At 46.1% G+C, this 17,736-nt stretch overlaps 3 protein-coding genes across 7 annotated transcripts; 2 read left to right on the forward strand and 1 right to left on the reverse strand.

The window, feature by feature from the left end:
• Positions 1-979: 979 nt before the first annotated feature.
• Positions 980-4,511, reverse strand: SWN5 (protein SOMBRERO). 4 transcript variants are annotated; one of them, XM_010242364.3, is made up of 3 exons: positions 4,103-4,511; positions 2,246-2,498; positions 980-2,144 (listed from the first exon to the last, which is right to left on the reverse strand). In XM_010242364.3, exons 1-3 carry the CDS (start codon positions 4,331-4,333, stop codon positions 1,288-1,290), a joined length of 1,341 nt encoding a protein of 446 aa, XP_010240666.1. In that variant the 5' UTR covers positions 4,334-4,511; the 3' UTR covers positions 980-1,287. The 4 variants fall into 4 exon arrangements, with proteins under 4 accessions (XP_010240666.1, XP_010240665.1, XP_010240669.1 ...); XM_010242363.3 differs by having other exon boundaries at positions 2,246-2,507; positions 4,103-4,510; XM_010242367.3 differs by lacking the exon at positions 4,103-4,511 and adding an exon at positions 2,703-2,846.
• Positions 4,512-8,980: 4,469 nt separating this feature from the next.
• Positions 8,981-14,000, forward strand: LOC100844532 (receptor homology region, transmembrane domain- and RING domain-containing protein 1). Of its 2 annotated transcripts, none has more exons than XM_010242369.2 (6): positions 8,981-9,115; positions 9,202-9,438; positions 10,677-10,998; positions 11,356-11,580; positions 11,897-12,313; positions 12,882-14,000. In XM_010242369.2, exons 3-6 carry the CDS (start codon positions 10,842-10,844, stop codon positions 13,649-13,651), a joined length of 1,569 nt encoding a protein of 522 aa, XP_010240671.1. In that variant the 5' UTR covers positions 8,981-9,115; positions 9,202-9,438; positions 10,677-10,841; the 3' UTR covers positions 13,652-14,000. The 2 variants fall into 2 exon arrangements, with proteins under 2 accessions (XP_010240671.1, XP_010240672.1); XM_010242370.3 differs by having other exon boundaries at positions 8,983-9,115; positions 11,909-12,313.
• A 149-nt stretch (positions 14,001-14,149) lies between these two features.
• On the forward strand, positions 14,150-16,707 carry LOC100844843 (amidase 1). Its single transcript, XM_003580844.4, has 7 exons — positions 14,150-14,560; positions 14,628-14,905; positions 15,030-15,155; positions 15,298-15,483; positions 15,594-15,744; positions 15,871-16,042; positions 16,139-16,707. The coding sequence occupies exons 1-7, from the start codon at positions 14,439-14,441 to the stop codon at positions 16,424-16,426; spliced, it is 1,323 nt and encodes a 440-aa protein (XP_003580892.1). The 5' UTR covers positions 14,150-14,438; the 3' UTR covers positions 16,427-16,707.
• Positions 16,708-17,736: the final 1,029 nt, after the last annotated feature.

Here is a 17,736-nt window from a genome sequence, read left to right on the forward strand (position 1 = left end):
TACTGGAGCATCTAATCTAGCTAGTTCCCTGCCGACAAGGGCGCCGGCCGGCCGGCAATGATCGAACGAGATCAAAGATATCTAATATCCGGACGCACTACCGTATATACATACGCACGTACATGCGTGTATACATATCCGTTTAATCAGAAAAAAAGCCATATCCGTTTTACATGCATTAATTCATCGTCGTGTACACGGTGTAGTGCATATGCGCAGCTAGCTCTCTGCCGGCTACCGCCCCATGCATGCCGTCCTAGCTATGAGTGCACCACCCAGCCGGCGTAATGATTCATGCACCAAGTTAGTCACCCACTGATCTATTCTCTCTTGACTCTTCGTTCGTCTTCTCTTCTTCGACGTACGGCTGGCTAAACAACTACTAACCCCCCCTTCTCCCATACATTTACATAATTACATGTACAAAAATGAATTAAATGATATCTGATCTAAAATATGTCATCTGTTAGTTTTCCATTCATGCATAAACCCTCTAGCTTGGTCATCGGGAAGGACCATGCATGCATGTTCGGTCATGGTCTTCTTCTTTTTTGGAAGAAATACTTGCACGTTTGCAGCCAGCAAATTTGTCAAAAGGAAGTATATATTTCCTTGTGGTGGGTTCTTAATTCGGAGCCCCAGCTTAAGTGATCACCACTCATGAGGCAGCTAGTTCCAGTGCAAGTCCCTGTCAGTTTGTTGACTATATATTCAGACTTTTGCGGCTCAGACAATTCTAGTGCACACGTACGCGTGCATCCAGACCGCGTCAAGTTAATCAATCAATCTGGATCAATGGACCTAGCTACTTATAATTAACGACTGGATGTTACCCATGGTCACATCACATCACCTAAGTTAGCGATATGTATGGTCCCCAATAACAAACACGCGTTAATCGTATATGTATGTATGGCAAAATGAAAAGACATCACATGGCCGGAACACCGTACATGTATAAACTCAAGACTAGCTAGACTGAATAATGTACAGTAAATTCAGTAAACGAATATAAAACAGAGTGGTCTGTAAACTAAAATCGAACATACACATATACTGGACAGGAGTATGAATATGGATAGCTAGATACAATGTGTCAAGCAGTAGTAGTACAAAACAAAGAAATCAACACAATGGATCGATGTCATCTGGGCTAGCTAGGCTACTGCCAAATCAATACTATATAACTGTATCTGTATGGATATATCTGCACTGCACTGTACTGTATACTATGTACTGAATCATTATTAGTAGCAAATCGATGATGAATAATGTTCAGACTCTCGATCAGTGCTGCTGCTGCAGGTGCATCATCAGCTGCGACTGCGAGGAAGAGTCATGGATCAGCTGGGACGCCGACGACGTGGAGGAGAGCAAGCTGTCGAGGAAATTCCAGTCAATGCCACCCGCCGCCTGCTGTCCTGCTCCTGCCTGATCATCGTCGTCGATGGTGGCGGTCACCGGGCTCTCGATCAGCTGGGGGATGCTGCTGAAGATGTTCACATGCTTCTTGGACTCCACCTGCAGATCCTCAGACACGATCATCTGGCCATGGACGCTACCGTTGCCGGGGAAGACGAACCCTCCTCCGCCGCCGCCGGAGACTGGAGCAGGGTGCAGGTAATTGAGGAGATCACCGCCATGGCCATTGAGGCGGGCGTCGATGTCGTTGATGTAGTAACCAGCTGGAGGAGGACCACCAGCGGCGGCGGCGTAGTGGTCGGCGCCGGGGAAGACGAAGGGCATCGGCCTGTGGTGGTGCATGTTGGGGAGAGGCTTGTGGAAGGCGCGGCAGACGACCCATCCTTCCTCGGGCGTGGGCGCGTGCTCGCTCGACTGCAGCCGGTACTCGTGCATGATCCACTCCGTCTTCCTCCCGTTCGGCGCCCGCCCCCGGTAGAACACCAGCGTCTTCCTCATCCCGATCACAGCGCCACGGCCATGGCCATGGCCCCCGCGCAGCACGGGCTTGTCGCGGCCCGTGGCCTTCCAGAACCCGGCCGCTGTCGCCCGGTTCGTGCGCGTCCCGCTCGGGTACTTGCGGTCCTTGAAGCTGAAGAAGTACCACTCCGCTGACGAAGACGATGACCGGAAGCTGTCCTCTTCGTGCCCGGAGCCGGCGCCGTACTGCCTGCCGCACCTCTCTGCATTTTGCATTCAGAAAATAACAACACCATTAATCGGTTAACTGAATAAGAACATTGTTGATTAACAGCTGAGGATTAATTGAGGATGTATTGGGTACCTTGGAGATCCCAGGGCTCGATGCGGTAGAGATCGACCTCCTGGATGATATCGAGGTCGATCTTCTGGGAAGCCACCTTCCTGGCCAGGTAGTACCCCACCAGCTCCTCCTCCGTCGGGTGGAACCTGAACCCAGGAGGAACACAGCAAGACTGATCATCCTGCTGCTGCTGAAGATGCTCCATTGATGTAGCTAGCTCGATCTGTCCACCAAAAGCTAGCTGCCCAGCTCTCGATCGATTAACCTCTAGCTCCTGCCGAAACTGAAATCAAGTAAGCACAACAAGCTTTTCAGGTTGCTAGCTCATAAAGCTGTTAGTTTGCATGTGTGGAGGATCGATGTGCAGAGTCAGTGGAGTATATATACGAGTGTGTAGCTAGCTAGCATGCGTGTGGGCCAAACAAGAAGAAACAAGAAGAAGAAGAGAAGAAGAATATATGCATTTACAGCGAGAGACCTAGCACAAAGGCGTGTGGCTATATAGCTTGCAAAGGGTAGGCGCACTTCATGTTTGTGATGAGAGGTGACCTAACAATTGGATGTGCACGCTAGCTAGCTGCTGCCTCTCATACATACAAATAGTGCATAACATACAACAACATATGACCTGCTACTTATAATGTGATCTATAGCTAGCTAGGTCCCTGGCTATAGGCCGAATCGATGTGATATACTTGCTCTCACACACCAAAATCCATGTATGATCTATCTAGGAATACATGCAATCATGTCCTGGATCTGTGAGGGGCAAGTACGCGCTTATGATGATGATGATGATGATGATGATCTAGCTTGATTGCGACCGTGCACTCGATGGGACGGATGGAATGCACATTTGTCTACAAGCTTGTATATAAAGTGGCTGGGATTAATGAGAGAGCTAGAGAGGGGAGAGGAATAGAGAATGAAAAGGACATATGGAGAAGGGAAAAGGATAGTTGTGAGAGTGAAGCTTTTAGGGGTATGAATGCAATGCCCAAACAGCATGTTTCTTTGAGTGCACTTCAGGATTAGCCCCTCACTCTCTGATGCTCTGCCTCTCATGTACACATCCACCACCCTCCTACAACTTAAACACCAGCTCTCTCTCTCTCTCTCACACACACACACACACACACAAACACACCAAAAGCTAAGAGAGGCATGGCAGTGGCAGATGGCCTGTATTTTTCCATCATTTTTTTCTACGCCGGCCTACTAGTACTTGACACGTACCTACGGGGTATATAACTATATATAGGTAGAGAGCGAATGAATGGTTCTCCGGTCAATTTTGTGGTGGACTGGACTAAAAGGTACAGTCTCTGCGTTTGCAGAGACAAATTAAAACATCCATCCAGATCAGGTACCTAGATGCATGTACCCAGCCCCTCTTGTGCAGGTACATGTATAGTACGTCAGAGAAATCAACACCATATCTACGCACCTATCTTGTACGTATGTACAGCCGATCGACATATATATACTACCGAACGGCGAAAGTATGTACGTTTGTGTGTGAGTACCAGCAGCTAACATGCAGCTGCAGAAGCAGAAGGAGGAGGTTTATTATTCAGTTTCATTCATTCAGGTCGCTTTTGCATGCAAGTACCATGTCGCCTTGCTACCTATGCTCTCTGCTGCTAGCTGTAGATTGATGGAAGTACCACTAGCTACTTGCCAGGCTAGGCTACTAGCTAGCTTAGTACCATGCATGCTCCAGCCTCCATGCAATTAACGAGGTACTGTACTGTATCAGTACTAGCACTTAGCAGTGGCGCATGCATGATGATGGACCAAACGAAGTTAATTAACGAATCAAGTACAAATAAACGCCATATAGTAGTACGTATATCATATGCAGGGTGGGACACTCACCAAATTAATTAACCGGGAAGCCAGACAAGACGACGACGATGAAGAAGAAGAGGATCGATATTTGATGGAGGATGCTATAGTTGAAGCTTGTAATTTGGTTGTCGGAGGCCGGGAGAGGGAGAAAGAGATGAGGGAATTAAGGAGCAAACGAGTAATGATAGTAAGATCGATCCAAGTTTGGTAGCTAGGGAAGCTTAATTTGGGGCCATATTTATATATGCCGAAAAGCATCCATCGATTTTTGCACTGATAGAGAAAGGCTGGAGATCGATCGAGATAGCTAGGAATCGACAGAGGATAGTAAGGCCGGGGCCGGGATAAATCTAGCTAATAGCCAGTAAAAAGCCATGGATTGCGCGTGGGGGTGGCTATAGATCGAGTAGGGAGACCAACAAAGGGGGGTGGGGGTGGTGGTGGTCGATTTGGTCGGCTAAGATCAAGAAGAGCCATATATGGTCCTCAAGTTAACAACAGCAGCATGCCATGCAGTCTCCATCGGCTGAATTTAGCTTTACTGCCGTTATATTGGTGTGCAAGACTAGCTTTGGTGCTTGCAACACACGTTAATTACACTAGCTACTAATTCCCCAGTCTTGGATCAGCCGGCCGGCCGGCCGGCCGGGTGCATATATACAAATTTGATTCCTCTCTTGTAGTAACTGGCAGACACTTGCTGGTGGAACCCACCACCGCCGGCGGCCGTTCCGACCAATGGATCCTCGGGCAAATGCGCGGACGCCAATCATTGCATTTCCATTCCTGTCCATCTATTTTGCCTAAAGCTAGATCGAGTTGTGTATATGTGTATGGGAGAAGCTAAATCAAGAGAGTTGTCACTGTCTGGCTTGGTGAATGGGATGCTTCTACTCAAGCTGCTAACTCGCTCGCTAGGGGATTTACCCCTTTGACAAGATATAGATTGTGCGCATCATGCATGCCACAGCCGCCCATTTCGATCGATTTGATGATCGATCAGGACCTGTCACTGGCACCACATCCATCTTCTGTATGCTAACTTCGTATCTTATGCATAGATTGTACGAAATGGTCCGTATATACCGTATATATGTGTTGCAAGTTGCAGTAAGTCACTTGGTCATGTTGCAAACTAATTAATTAAGTACTCCCTCCGATCCTAAATTGTTGTCGAAATATTACATGTATCTAGCTAGACGCTTTTTAAGAATAGATACATTCATATTTGGACAAATTTGAGTCAAGAATTTAGGATCAGAGGAGTAGCTCAGAAAGTTGCAACCGAGTATGTTAAATTAATCTTATTTTTATCCATATATATAGTACTCCCTCCGTCCCATAATTCATGTCTCAAATTTGTCCAAAAATGAATGTATGCATTTCTAAAAAGCGTTCAGATACATGTAATATTTCGACAAGAATTATGATACAGAAGGAGTACTTATTTAAAACGTTTTATCAATGTATGTTAAATAAAAGGAAATATGGTGGTACTTTACGTGGTAGTACTAATTGGTACTACCTTTCACAGCAGCAGCAGCAGCCAAGTGCAGTGGCAGACAGGGTGCAACGTACTGCAAGCTACTCCGACCGTATTATCTCACGCTTGCTTGCTTGCATCCTACGGCTGGCCTGGCAAATAACAATAATAATACTCATATCAACTCCAGTCCGTTCTGTCCCGTACGTTCCATTCCAGTGGTTAATTAATTAAGGGATCAATTCCGTCATCGTGCATGATGGGTCACAAAAGCTAATTAAATGCCGTATGATCGATGCAACTAACTTGCGAGACACAAAAGTGCATTGCAGTAGTATGTAAGACTACATCATATATATGTTGGGTCGCACAGGCACAGTAATAAATTTGAGATGGCAAGCAGTGATCAAGCACCAGTACTGGCCGTCGCTCGCTCGATCGATCGATTCAGAAAGTCTCGGACTAATCACGCCGGAGAGTTTTGAGAGTCAGCCAGAGCGAGCTGCATTAATTGATCAGGGTTGTACGTACTGTAATGTACTAAAGAGAGTGACTACAGCACGTACGTACAGTACTGACTGAATCTCCGGAACACCGTATGTGTACACTGAAGTGGACAGAGGAAACGGACTCGAAATGTGTACATGGAAATGGAAGATGGAGGCTGACACGTGTGGCTCGTATGGGGCAGCCAAGTCAGGGGAGTCGTGGTCTGGCTGTTGAATATACACACACGCGCTTGTGTCTGGATCGTCCAGTGATTATATATATAGAGGTTCATCTGATTTGTGGCCGGACAGTGTTGCAATTCGTGCGTGTGGACTATTATGCATGTGTGTGTCGATGCCTGAATCTTGTGTACGTCTCAGAAACAAGATGTGGATTAATTCCATCCGATCCGATCCCTTTCGCGGTCGATCTCCAATAGATCATATATGTGTGGCGGTTGATTTGATTTATCCAGCTCTCGCATATACAGGTGTACGTACGTCGTCTGATGATCATGCATGTATCGATCGATCGGAATTTCAACACGGAACGCGTGACCATCTTTCGGCTTTTCATTTGATCGCTACAGTACAGCGCCTGGCCGCGTGACATCCTTAATTTTTCATTCTTTTATTTATTTATTAATTAATTGGACTCTGCTCTCCTAGTACCTCCGTCCAACAAAAGATATCTCAATTTTGTTAACATTTGGATCCAAATTTAATCAAAGTTAAGACATCCTTTGTTGGACGGAGGGAGCGGTATATATAAAAATCTCTTCCAAATGAAAGGAACATCGACCCGTACATAATTCTGCCGAAACGATGAGAAAACTGGCGCGCGCCGCGTCTGTTGGGCATTCCGGGAGCAAAATTATGCAACTTGTTCGATTTCTTGGTTCATGCACCTGTCGCTACCAAGCAATTAAGCTAGCACGAAGAATTGAATCGAGCAACATTGAGATCGTACATAATTTGTCTCCAAGCTAGCTAGCAGCCAACATACGCGTGCACCGGTCGATATCAATCGATTAATATATGCCAGTCACTCTCACATCGATCCTAGCTCCGATTCTCCCTAGCTTATAGCTAATTTGGCCACTTCTTCTTCTTCCTTTCTTAATTAATTCCCGACCATTCCTTTCCTCGATCAACACTAGGCACTTACGTTCTGGAGTCGAATATTAGTACCGTAGCACCGTACGTTCCTTTGCATATATAATTTTGGGAACGCGAAATCGATTGCGCGTTTCTCTAATTAAACGAACGATCGATCGACCAGTGACGTGATGCGATAGACGACAGCGACGATGATCATATATATGGATCGTGGTCAAGTCAAGGATCCGTCCGTCCATCTTTTTGGACAGGATCGGAATTGCATGTAAGATCGATCGACGGCTCCAAGTTGAACTCTATCTTGTTGCACGTTTCTGTCCTCTGTAGCACGTCTAGCTTTTCGCAGTGGGAAGACTGGTCGGTGCTCACACTTGGATCCAATGGCTGCTGCTGCTCATCATTCTTCTTTTCTGGTCAGCTTAACTTAATTGGGTCGGTTTGTGGGGGCCTGCATGGGCCGGCCGGATGATATGGGCCCTGGCTAGCTCCATCCATCTCTATGTGTGTGTGTGTGTGTGTCATCGATCCATCGATCTGCATGCTTTCCCTCCAACAAGCTATGCTATTGCTAGCACAAATCGATCTAATTAAGCTTCTAGAAGCTGCTGCCTGACGATCTGATTGCAGACTGCAGAGATTCAGACAGTGACATGTACTGGTCAAAAGCTAAGCTGGAGATATATGGTTTAATATTCAGTACGTGTACCACTCCACTAACGAGTTCTCCTACTACTAGCTAGCCAGTCCTGCGTAGCTGCTAGCTGGTGTTCCTGGACAAGTCTGCATAATGCTCATGTTGGTAATGAATAATTAATACATGGAATCTAGTTGGAGCTACTCCAGTATTTAATTTGTTTATAGCAAAGCTAGGTTGCTCGCTGTCGGGCTTTCGGTCTTGAGATCCATCGGATCGAGCTTCCGACGACTAACGCAGGCAGTAAAAGGAAATGACGATATCCATGCATGCATGAGTTAATTTTGATCCAACGGGTCATTGGTACGCATGTCGCATTGTAGAAATCCAAAGAGCTAAAAGAGAGGAAAACCGTGGCACTCAAACAAGCCCGGCCCATCGAACATTAATTCTGTGCGAGACAAACAAATACTGTAAGAGAATATGGCCCACGAAAGTTCCAGGGTGCCTTCTCATGGCCCGGCCCATCGTTTTGGACCGATCCATGGACCATACAAATTTCTGAACAATGGAACCCTGAAGAATGTGCGTTCTGAATAATGGAACCCTGAGGAAATGTGCGTTCTGAATAATCGGATCCGAAGAATGTGCGTTCTGAATAATTGAATTGAATTTGTTTCGGATCCATTAGTTAGGCAGGAAATTACTACTAATAAGAATTATGACAGCGACATGAACTAAAATGCCAAATTAAGGAGGCTGCCTACTGCTACCTGCCAACTAGTATAGTATGAGCTTAGACTGGAGTGTCCAAGCAAGATGATGGACACGCATCCGAAAGAGATAAGATAGGATGCAATCATACATAGAGCCCAGCCACCCTCCTGTTCTGTCACTCATGGTGGCACCCTTGTGTATGCAGAAGAATAAATAACAAACTAAGCGATCAATTCCTGATCGAATCGACATGATCTGATAATATCCATGGCGCCGAGCAACAGATGTCAACAATGGTTTTGACTTGCGAGCTGTTGAGACATCATCGTCGCTGAAAAACAAAACAATTACCAGCAGACCCTTGGTCGCCAAATTAGGAATAATTTGGAGCTGGGAGTCGGTCCCCATTTTCGTCTTCTCCTGCTCCTGTTCCTGCTCCAGCCCCAGGGGGTGAAAGAGACCGAGGCACGACACGAGTGAGTGTGGTCTTGGACTGATTTGTTTTGTTTAACTAAAAACGGATGGATCATCTCTGCGCTGCTGAGACGGAGAGCATATCCATTCTCTTCGAGCTCCCCTCGGCCGGATCCGGCGCCCGGGTAATTTTGTAGTATTAGAGAAATAGCAGTTACTCCTGCACAAAACAAGTTGTCATTTTTCTAATTAATAATTAATTCTCCACCAGGAAAAACAATTGTTTGCCTAGGGTCAATGAAGCAGGAACGGGACGGATAGGCTCAAACAACAGCAACAACCCTCCTCCCTGACCTCCTCTCCGTACTCGACTCCATCCCCGGCGGCCGCCAAGAGCAAGCTTCTCATCTCCTCCGACCATCGTCTCCGGCTCCGGTCCTCCGACACCGCACCGCCCTTCCATTACATGGCAGCCGACGTCCCCATTGCCAACCCTACTACCCCTCAGGTCCGCATCCGCATCCGTACTGCACTGGTTATACCTTGATTGAATTCAGCGCTCAAGTTTTTCTTTTCTATTTTTCGGGTCAAATCCTGTCAAAGATCCGCCCTTTGCCTCGTCAATTCCCATGCTCCTTTTTGGTTCGCTATTGTGCTGCGCTGATGATTGACGCGGCGGCGTGCGACCACTGGGTTGGGTGTCGGAGAGACGCTTGCCTCTGCAGTTCTGCTGCCGCCGCCGTGCTCCGGTGCTCCAGAGTCTGTTGACTCCTCCATCCTTAGGTTTTTCCCCTTGTGGGTGTTCATCCAAGTTGCTGTTCGGCTATCGAATTGACACCATGTGGGCGCACAGATTCGAGACTCCAACGTTTCAAAGAGGGCCGATTCTCGACTACCACAACTAATAGAAATTTGAGGGGCAATTCAGACCATGATCTGCAATAGGAAGGGGGATTTTCTAGAGTGGCATTCTACAGAGAGGCACATGGTGAATTGCCCATTCTGTTGCTCGTCAGGTTTCCGGTGGCGTTGGGCTAAGTTGCTTAGTACACTGTGTAGTGGTTATTCTAGATTCTGGCTTGAAATGATCCAATTTTTATTCTTCGTACGGACCGGATATATGCCAGGACCGTACTTGTTAATCACTTTTATGGTGGTTATTACGTTTCCTTATCGGGGTTGCCGCATTTTGGATATGCGTTATAATTGGAATGGACTTAGGCTGAGTGAAACTCTTCATGCGCACTGCCAAATAGCGGATGAAACAGTTGGAATTATTGGTGGAATGAACCAAGACATTCGGATATTATGGTATCTCGTTCGCTCGGTCGAGTGAGTGGAACGTACTGATTTGGAGATTGAGGCATCAGTTAGTGAACTTATTCTTATTTGTTTACATGATCAGGGAATACACACACACTCCCTTTGGCCTTATTTGTGGAAATTAATTGGCTCTCGTCTTGCCATCTTAATTCTGCTTTAAGAAAGTTATAACCTATGAATTGCCTTTGTCATTTCCTTAATTAAAGTTCTATATTTTGTTATGGAAAACAAGTCGCAACAGAATAATTTTGGTGGTTTTACTTGTGACTTGCTACCTTATACGTTATGTGTTTTTTTTGGAATTTATGGGTGTAAAGCTTATATTTCTCAATGTTCCGTGCAAAGTTTCTTCTCCTTTTGTCGTATTGGTAGGGATAAAATGTCACATAAATCTCAACACTGTTGGTTTTTTTTTTTTTGCAGCAATCGTAGTTGATTGGGTGCTTTGGAGCTGCAGATCCAGAGCACGTTGCGGCAGTTGACTGCTCGTGGAGACGCAGAACTGGGAGTTTTAAAGCATCAAACGGCTTTCCCTTGCGTCTTCTTAGCTGTAACTTGTAAAAACAAGCTGGGTTTTCTTGAAGAGCTATGGAGACTAATAATTTCAAGAGTAGACGAGGAGCAATGTTATTTCCTCTCTGTCTCGCTGCAATGATTTGCTTCATGGCTCAGATAGGAGCTGCCAATGTTGTTCTAATGGGGAATAATCTTACTTTGTCATTCGACGATATTGAAGCAAACTTTGGTATGTTCTGGATATCTTACCATCATCTAGCCCTGTGAGAGTAGATTGCCAACTTCACCTATTTGGATGTTCAGTGCATTTTTTGTATGCGTTCTCCTATCCTCCACCTGTTGCTTATGACAGATTTAGGTGTTAATGTTTGGTTTGCACTGTTGATTTATGGCCAGACGCAAAATATATTGCTATTGCATTAGTTTCTGTGTGCTCCTAACTCTAGTAAAAACATTAAGCTTGACTTTATTCTGTTGATTGTGTCGTGTTGCATTTGTATTATAAATTATTTTCTTCTCTTTTCATCGCCTTGGAGTCTTCCTTGTGTTTCCAGGATCTTATTATGCCATTTCAATTGTTTTGCAGCTCCAGGAGTGAAAGGATCTGGTGTTGATGGTGTAGTTTATACTGCTGAACCGTTGAATGCTTGTAGTGCACTAACAAACAAGGCAGTCAAGGGTCCACCATCTCCATTCGCATTGGTTATTAGAGGTGGCTGCACATTTGACGAGAAAGTGAAGAATGTGCAGGATGCTGGATTCAAAGCTGCAATCGTATATGACAACGAGAATAGTGGGGTTCTGGTTTCAAGTATGCACCTTGTCTCTCTCACTTGGTCTTGTTGTTTTCCTTTCTTTGGCACCTGATCATGTTTTTGGACCTGTAGTCTGTAGGTGGACACACATTCACTTGAGATGAGACAGAGCTGAGCTGGACTAGAAAATTCTCTGAGATCTGTTCTCCATAATGGATAAACCAGAAATACTTATGCAGATCATGCACAGATAAATAAAAGATAGAGATCATTGTAGAAATTGATAAATTTTAAAAACCGATCCAACATTCGCTAGATCATTTTAATATTGTTCACTTCATTTATTTTCTGCATTTTCTAACTCGGAAGTAGGAATTGTAACAGTGGCTGGAAGCTCAAGCGGTATCCACATATATGCCGTGTTCATCTCTAAGGTCTCAGGGGAGGTTTTGAAGAAATTTTCAGGCCGTACAGATGTAGAGGTGTGGTTAATACCCACATTTGAGAACTCAGCCGGGTCGATCATGGCAATTTCATTCATATCACTGCTTGCCATGTCTGCTGTTCTAGCTACTTGTTTCTTTGTGAGAAGACATCGAATAAGGCGGGACCGGCCTAGAATTCCAGAAGCCCGAGAATTCCATGGAATGAGCAGCCAATTAGTTAAGGCACTGCCGAGCCTTATTTTCACAAAGGTGCAAGAGGACAACTGCACATCATCATTGTGTGCCATTTGCTTGGAAGACTACAATGTTGGAGAAAAACTAAGGGTGCTGCCTTGCCGCCACAGTATGTCTACCAGCTTTTTACACCATAACTGCGTTTATGAAAAAAGTAGTACCTTACCTGTTTGAGACTTTGGCACGCTCAAATCATATTTTAAGCAAAACTAGGCACCTCTGTCTGATTTACTTTACTCTTCCATGTTTGAATTCAGAATTTTTAAAAATGTGCTAGGTTTTTATTCTGTTTGCACAACAATTTTGTCAGTATGTAACAAAATTACCAAACTACTATCTGCGTTTATTTTCTTGTGGTAGGCACTTGAAGATCCATAAAAACATAGTAACATAGAGTCCTGGTACTGTCATTTGAAATCCATAATTGCATCTGTAGTTTTTTTTTTTGTAATGCTGAATCTGTAGGTCCATTGTTTTCAAAACCATTAAGCTGTTTAATGTAGATTTGTCAATTGACTAGTGTTGCAAAGTAATTTGACCACTCTCCTTATGTGCAACTGGTTAATTAAAGAAAAATGCATTGAGTTAAAATGAATTGCGGTCATATATGGTCAGCTATGTGAGGAATGACATTTCTGAGGCAATAATCTGATATCTGTGTGATTTCTGCTGTGCAGAGTTCCATGCGGCTTGTGTGGACATGTGGCTCACATCTTGGAGATCATTCTGTCCTGTATGCAAGCGAGATGCAGATGCTGGAACGTCAGCCCCTCCTGCCTCGGAGACTACCCCGTTGCTTTCTTCTGCGGTTCAGTTACCCTCTCCATCATCTTCATTCCGATCAAGTGTTGCAGCATCCCCTCCCAGACCAATTAGCCGACGCCCTTCATCGCAATCTATATCTCGTGTCTACTCTGTTTCTGGTACCCCCAACTCTCCTAGCATCCAAAGATACTACAGAACTTCATCTGCCATGAGTATAAGCAGAAGCGGTGCAGACCTTGCAAATATGTCTTCTCCCCTCCTCCGCGGCTCGCACCTTGGTTCCACACACTCTCTAGTTGGCAGCCACTTGTCTCCACCAATCAACATAAGTTATGCACCACCACACATGTACCATTCCGCCCATGCATCACCCAGTACGCATGTCAGTTCGTCCTATATCTTCAATTCTGGGCACAGTTCTTCAGGCTACTATCTTGGTTCGTCCACCCAACATCGGTCGTACCTAAGGCGCTGCGGGGAGTCGGGGCCTAGCCTATCTACCATGGCCCCTCAATCACCACAGCAACAGTCTCAGCTGCACCATGGTGGCGAGTCAGAGACAAACCTAGCAGGCGCATCGTCAGCTCAGTCCTTTCGGCAGTCCTACCTGAGACACTGTGGTGATTCGGATGCGAGCTTGTCTGCCATGGCATCGTCAGGCCAGTCGTTGCCGGGATGTTGATGACCTCAGCTCTCCTCAGCGCATGCAAGAGATGGTGACTCGTGAATACATTGAGGCATGTAACATAGGCAACAGCTTGCTTGAGAGAGTGAAAATTGCACAGTTTTTGTTTGTGTGACATTTTTATGTTCTAGTGATTGTGTTGGTGCTTATGGGTGTACACCACAAGTATACAGCAGCATGAGGAAAGTATAAGACAGTGCAGAGAGGGTAATTCTGGAGGTGATGCTTCTGAAGTCGTTATGGTTATGCAAGTGAAATTCATGCTACCTAGCATTGGGTTTAGATGCATGATTCCATCTCAGTCTGAAACGAGAAATGAAGCAAAAAGTTCTTTTCATCTAATTAAGGCCGGCATCAGTTTTTTTAATCAGTTAAAATGATGGTGTTTGTTTGCTGGTTAATCTTGTATTTTCATCCTGCCAACAACTCACCTCTTCTTGCTTCTTAACTTATCTTCAGTGGAGCAATACTAGAGACTGAGATCAGGGATGTCTGATTAGACAGATTCAATCAAGTTAACTTGATCCTGATTGCTTTGGCAGTCACCTCAATACCCATCAAAGATGTCTGGTTACACGGACGCTTTGCCAAGATTCAAAACTAAATAAAATGCTAATCTCTGTCAAGTACTGTAAGTACTACACTAGTGAAGGTTCCAGCTCTCAGTTGTCTTCTTTTTGTCAGAAGAAGCAGTCCTACACGGCACAGTCGTTCCTCCTTAATCCTATCCATTTTCCCTTCAGTCTCCCAGCCGAAGCAGCAGCAGCAGCAGGAGCAGCCAGCCATGGAGGAGGCCAAGGGAGACCACGGCGCCTTCATGGAGAAATTCCTGCTGCTTCCTCTTCCTCCTACTGAAGAACAGCAGCAGCTTCCCCTGCACGGCCTCACCTTCGCCATCAAGGACATGTATGTAGGCTCCCCTTCCTTCTTCCTGCTTCGCTCTCCACATCCATTTGATGGCAATTGGTTGCAGCTTCGACATCGCCGGCCGTGTCACCGGCTTCGGCAACCCGGACTGGTCGCGGACGCACGGGCCCGCCGCCGCCACGGCCCCCGCCGTCCTCGCCTTGCTCGCAGCCGGCGCCGCCGCCGTCGGCAGGACCGTCATGGACGAGATGGCCTACAGCATCAACGGGGAGAACGCGCACTACGGCACACCCGCCAACCCTTGCGCCCCAGACCGCGTCCCCGGCGGCTCTTCCAGCGGATCCGCCGTCGCCGTCGCCGCTAGCCTCGCCGACTTCTCCCTCGGTCCGTTCCTCTGCCATTGACAAACGACCTCCGTTTCTTCAGTTCTTGCATTCGATTCGATTGAAGAGGGGGAAAAAATTCAGTCTTTCGCTGCACACCACATGTACGTGTATTTGCTCTGCAGGAACTGACACTGGTGGGAGTGTGAGGGTACCGGCTGCTTACTGCGGCATCTTCGGCCTCCGCCCTTCCCATGGATTGGTCTCCACTGAAAATGTCATCCCCATGGCACAGATGTTTGACACTGTCGGTAATCAACAACATGTTGCCCTTACTTAAACTTAGGCGCAAGCTTAAAAAGCTAAGAAGAACGTGAGCTTACCACTGTCAGTGTTAAAGAGACGACTCATTCAGTTAGCATATGTCATAATTATATTTCATCTTGCTTGCAGGGTGGTTTGCTAGAGATTTAGCTACATTGTCTCGCGTCAGCAACGTGCTGCTGCCGCTCCCTGCTGACGAGGGCCGACGACCGAGTCGTGTCATGATTCCTGCAGACTGTTTTGAGATCTTGGGCTCCTCTGTTGACGACCACACCTATGAGATCCTCAACGCTTCAGCAGCTAAGATATTCGGCAGTAAGTAGCTAGCTTGTACTAGCATGAACTCGAACTCAAGCTTCTGATGCTCGATCCATCTCTTTCCAGCATGTAAATTGACCTTGTGAGGTGTCTTTTGTCACTGACAGGTGATGCAGTTGACAATAGGAACCTTGGTGATTTCGTGTCCAGTAACATTCCGAGCATCGGGAAATTCATGAGCAGTGCTGCAAGCGTAGATGAAGCAACTTGTGTGCCCGCTCTGTCTGCCATCTCACATGTCATGCGATGCCTTCAAAGGTTGGCTATGACTGCCTTTCAATCGATACAGCTTACTTAGACTAGCATTGCGCTGACACGTTGATCCGAAGGGCACTATATATGTCGTCCACAGTCCAGCCAGATAAACACGTTGTATTATTTCAGGTCTGAATTCAAAGCAAACCATGCAGAGTGGGTTAATACCGTGAAACCCAACTTAGGCCTCGGCATACGGGAGCGAGTAGAGGAGGCCATCGCATCGGCAGATGAACCGGTCATGGAGGATCTTCATGCTGTAAGGACCGAATTCAAGACTGCACTTGCTGCTCTCCTCAAGGTAAATCAACAGATCATCCAAAATTCCATTGCTGCATTTCTGAACCTGCAGGATGCAGATAGGAGTTGAATTTATTTATTTTAAATGTATTCATAGGAGAACGGAATCCTGGCGATCCCTACAGTTCCAGGTGCTCCACCCAAGTTGAGGATGGAAGCTGTGAAGCTGGAGAATTTCCGGTCGAGAGCCTTCTCCCTGCTCTCCATCGCCGGCCTATCTGGGTTTTGCCAGGTCAGCATTCCGTTGGGCACGCGTGACGGCGTCCCGGTGTCGGTTTCGCTGCTCGCACGTCACGGCGCCGACCATTTCCTCATTGGCGTGGCTCAGGAGCTTTATGATTCTCTCAGAGACGAAGCCGTCAGAGCTTGGGGCTCATCATCTTAGCTTCATCGTCTTGCTGAATCCTCCATACATATACAGGACAGGAGGCAGTATGATTCTGTCTATATATATATACCGTCAGGTTCAGATTCCAGTGGGTAAGTATCAAGTATAGCTTGTGATTATGGGGATGATTTGATTCCCTTAGCTTGTTGAATGAACCATCATCAAGTCAGTTATATGAGAGGCTCTACTTTTTTGTTTTTTGAATGACCGACTGGTGTGGTCAAAATTACAATGCTTTTCATAGTATGCTTCTTTTGGAGCCTGGGTACTTTGTTTAATTGTTGAGTTTCTATGCCAGTAAAAGAAGCAGACGTAATGACAGAAGGTTATAGCCGTGGAACTATAGGAATGGCTTCAACAACATAATCTCAGGTTCGCACCTGATTAATCGAAACAGAAATACTTAACACGGCATAACAGTCGATACACAAAATAGTTTCTCCAGCTTCGAAGGGAGCGATGAATTCAGAAAGGCGACCCGTAATCCATCGATGGATCGTCTGCAACTGGAATGGTCAAACCTAGCTACTTTTACGGTATCTTTTGAGTGGTTTCTTTGTGAGCTATTCGTACTAATTAAAAGAAGAAGCAGACCCGTAATCGATCACAACGGTGGAGCTCAAGAGTTCTTTTCATCAGCATACAAAAGCAAGAGCTAAAGCCCTCTATCTCCATCATCGCTCCCCACAGCCAAAATCATAGCATGGCTTCTGCTTCAGAGCTTCTGCCTTGAGTCTTCAGCTGGCAGCTAGAGCACGAAGAACAGCAGCTGAAACCAAAGAGTAACAGAGGCATGCACACATGGATCTTTTGCTACAGCACTGGATCTGGAATTAATCTGGGTACCACCAGTCAATAATCATCTCTCACAGCCTGCTGTGCTGCTAGCTGCTGTACGCTGTGCCCTGCAATAGCTGCTAGATGCTGGACTGACTGACTGGACTGAAGGAAGCTTTTGGGAAAAGATGGCCTGCTTTTACAACTGAATCCTTTTGTTGGTATACATGCTCAGTTGCTCACACAGTCACACTCATACTATGTGCAAAGCCCACCCTACCCTCCTCTCTACTACTACTAGCTCTTCCATCACATCTAGCCAAAGTGTTACATGCATGTTTCTTGTGTAGGTATATGTGTCACAGTGTCAGGGAACAATCTCTCTAGCCCTCTCTCTTCCTTTTGGCAAAGGTGTGGCAGCAATGGCCAAATGTGTTTAAAGAAGCTGTTGCCACGCTCACAGGAGAGAGAGAGAGACACAGCCTTACTCACTCGCTGCTGCTGCTAAAGAGCAAAAGGATGGCTCCATC

Source organism: Brachypodium distachyon, chromosome 5 (genome assembly GCF_000005505.3).
Source record: "Brachypodium distachyon strain Bd21 chromosome 5, Brachypodium_distachyon_v3.0, whole genome shotgun sequence".
NCBI classification, from domain to species: Eukaryota; Viridiplantae; Streptophyta; class Magnoliopsida; order Poales; family Poaceae; genus Brachypodium; species Brachypodium distachyon.

Bases quoted from the DNA above. Each gene is read 5' to 3' on its own strand.
- LOC100844843 (XM_003580844.4), top strand. From the start codon at position 14,439: ATGGAGGAGGCCAAGGGAGACCACGGCGCCTTCATGGAGAAATTCCTG. The intron at 15,156-15,297 runs GTAATCAACAAC...TCTTGCTTGCAG, and splicing joins ACAGATGTTTGACACTGTCG to GGTGGTTTGCTAGAGATTTA. The intron at 15,745-15,870 runs GTTGGCTATGAC...GTATTATTTCAG, and splicing joins GTCATGCGATGCCTTCAAAG to GTCTGAATTCAAAGCAAACC.
- LOC100844532 (XM_010242369.2), top strand. From the start codon at position 10,842: ATGGAGACTAATAATTTCAAGAGTAGACGAGGAGCAATGTTATTTCCT. The intron at 10,999-11,355 runs GTATGTTCTGGA...ATTGTTTTGCAG, and splicing joins CGATATTGAAGCAAACTTTG to CTCCAGGAGTGAAAGGATCT. The intron at 12,314-12,881 runs GTATGTCTACCA...TCTGCTGTGCAG, and splicing joins GGTGCTGCCTTGCCGCCACA to AGTTCCATGCGGCTTGTGTG.
- SWN5 (XM_010242363.3), bottom strand. From the start codon at position 4,333: ATGCTTTTCGGCATATATAAATATGGCCCCAAATTAAGCTTCCCTAGC. The intron at 2,508-4,102 runs GTGAGTGTCCCA...ACTTGATTTCAG, and splicing joins CTTCCCGGTTAATTAATTTG to TTTCGGCAGGAGCTAGAGGT. The intron at 2,145-2,245 runs GTACCCAATACA...TGCAAAATGCAG, and splicing joins CGAGCCCTGGGATCTCCAAG to AGAGGTGCGGCAGGCAGTAC.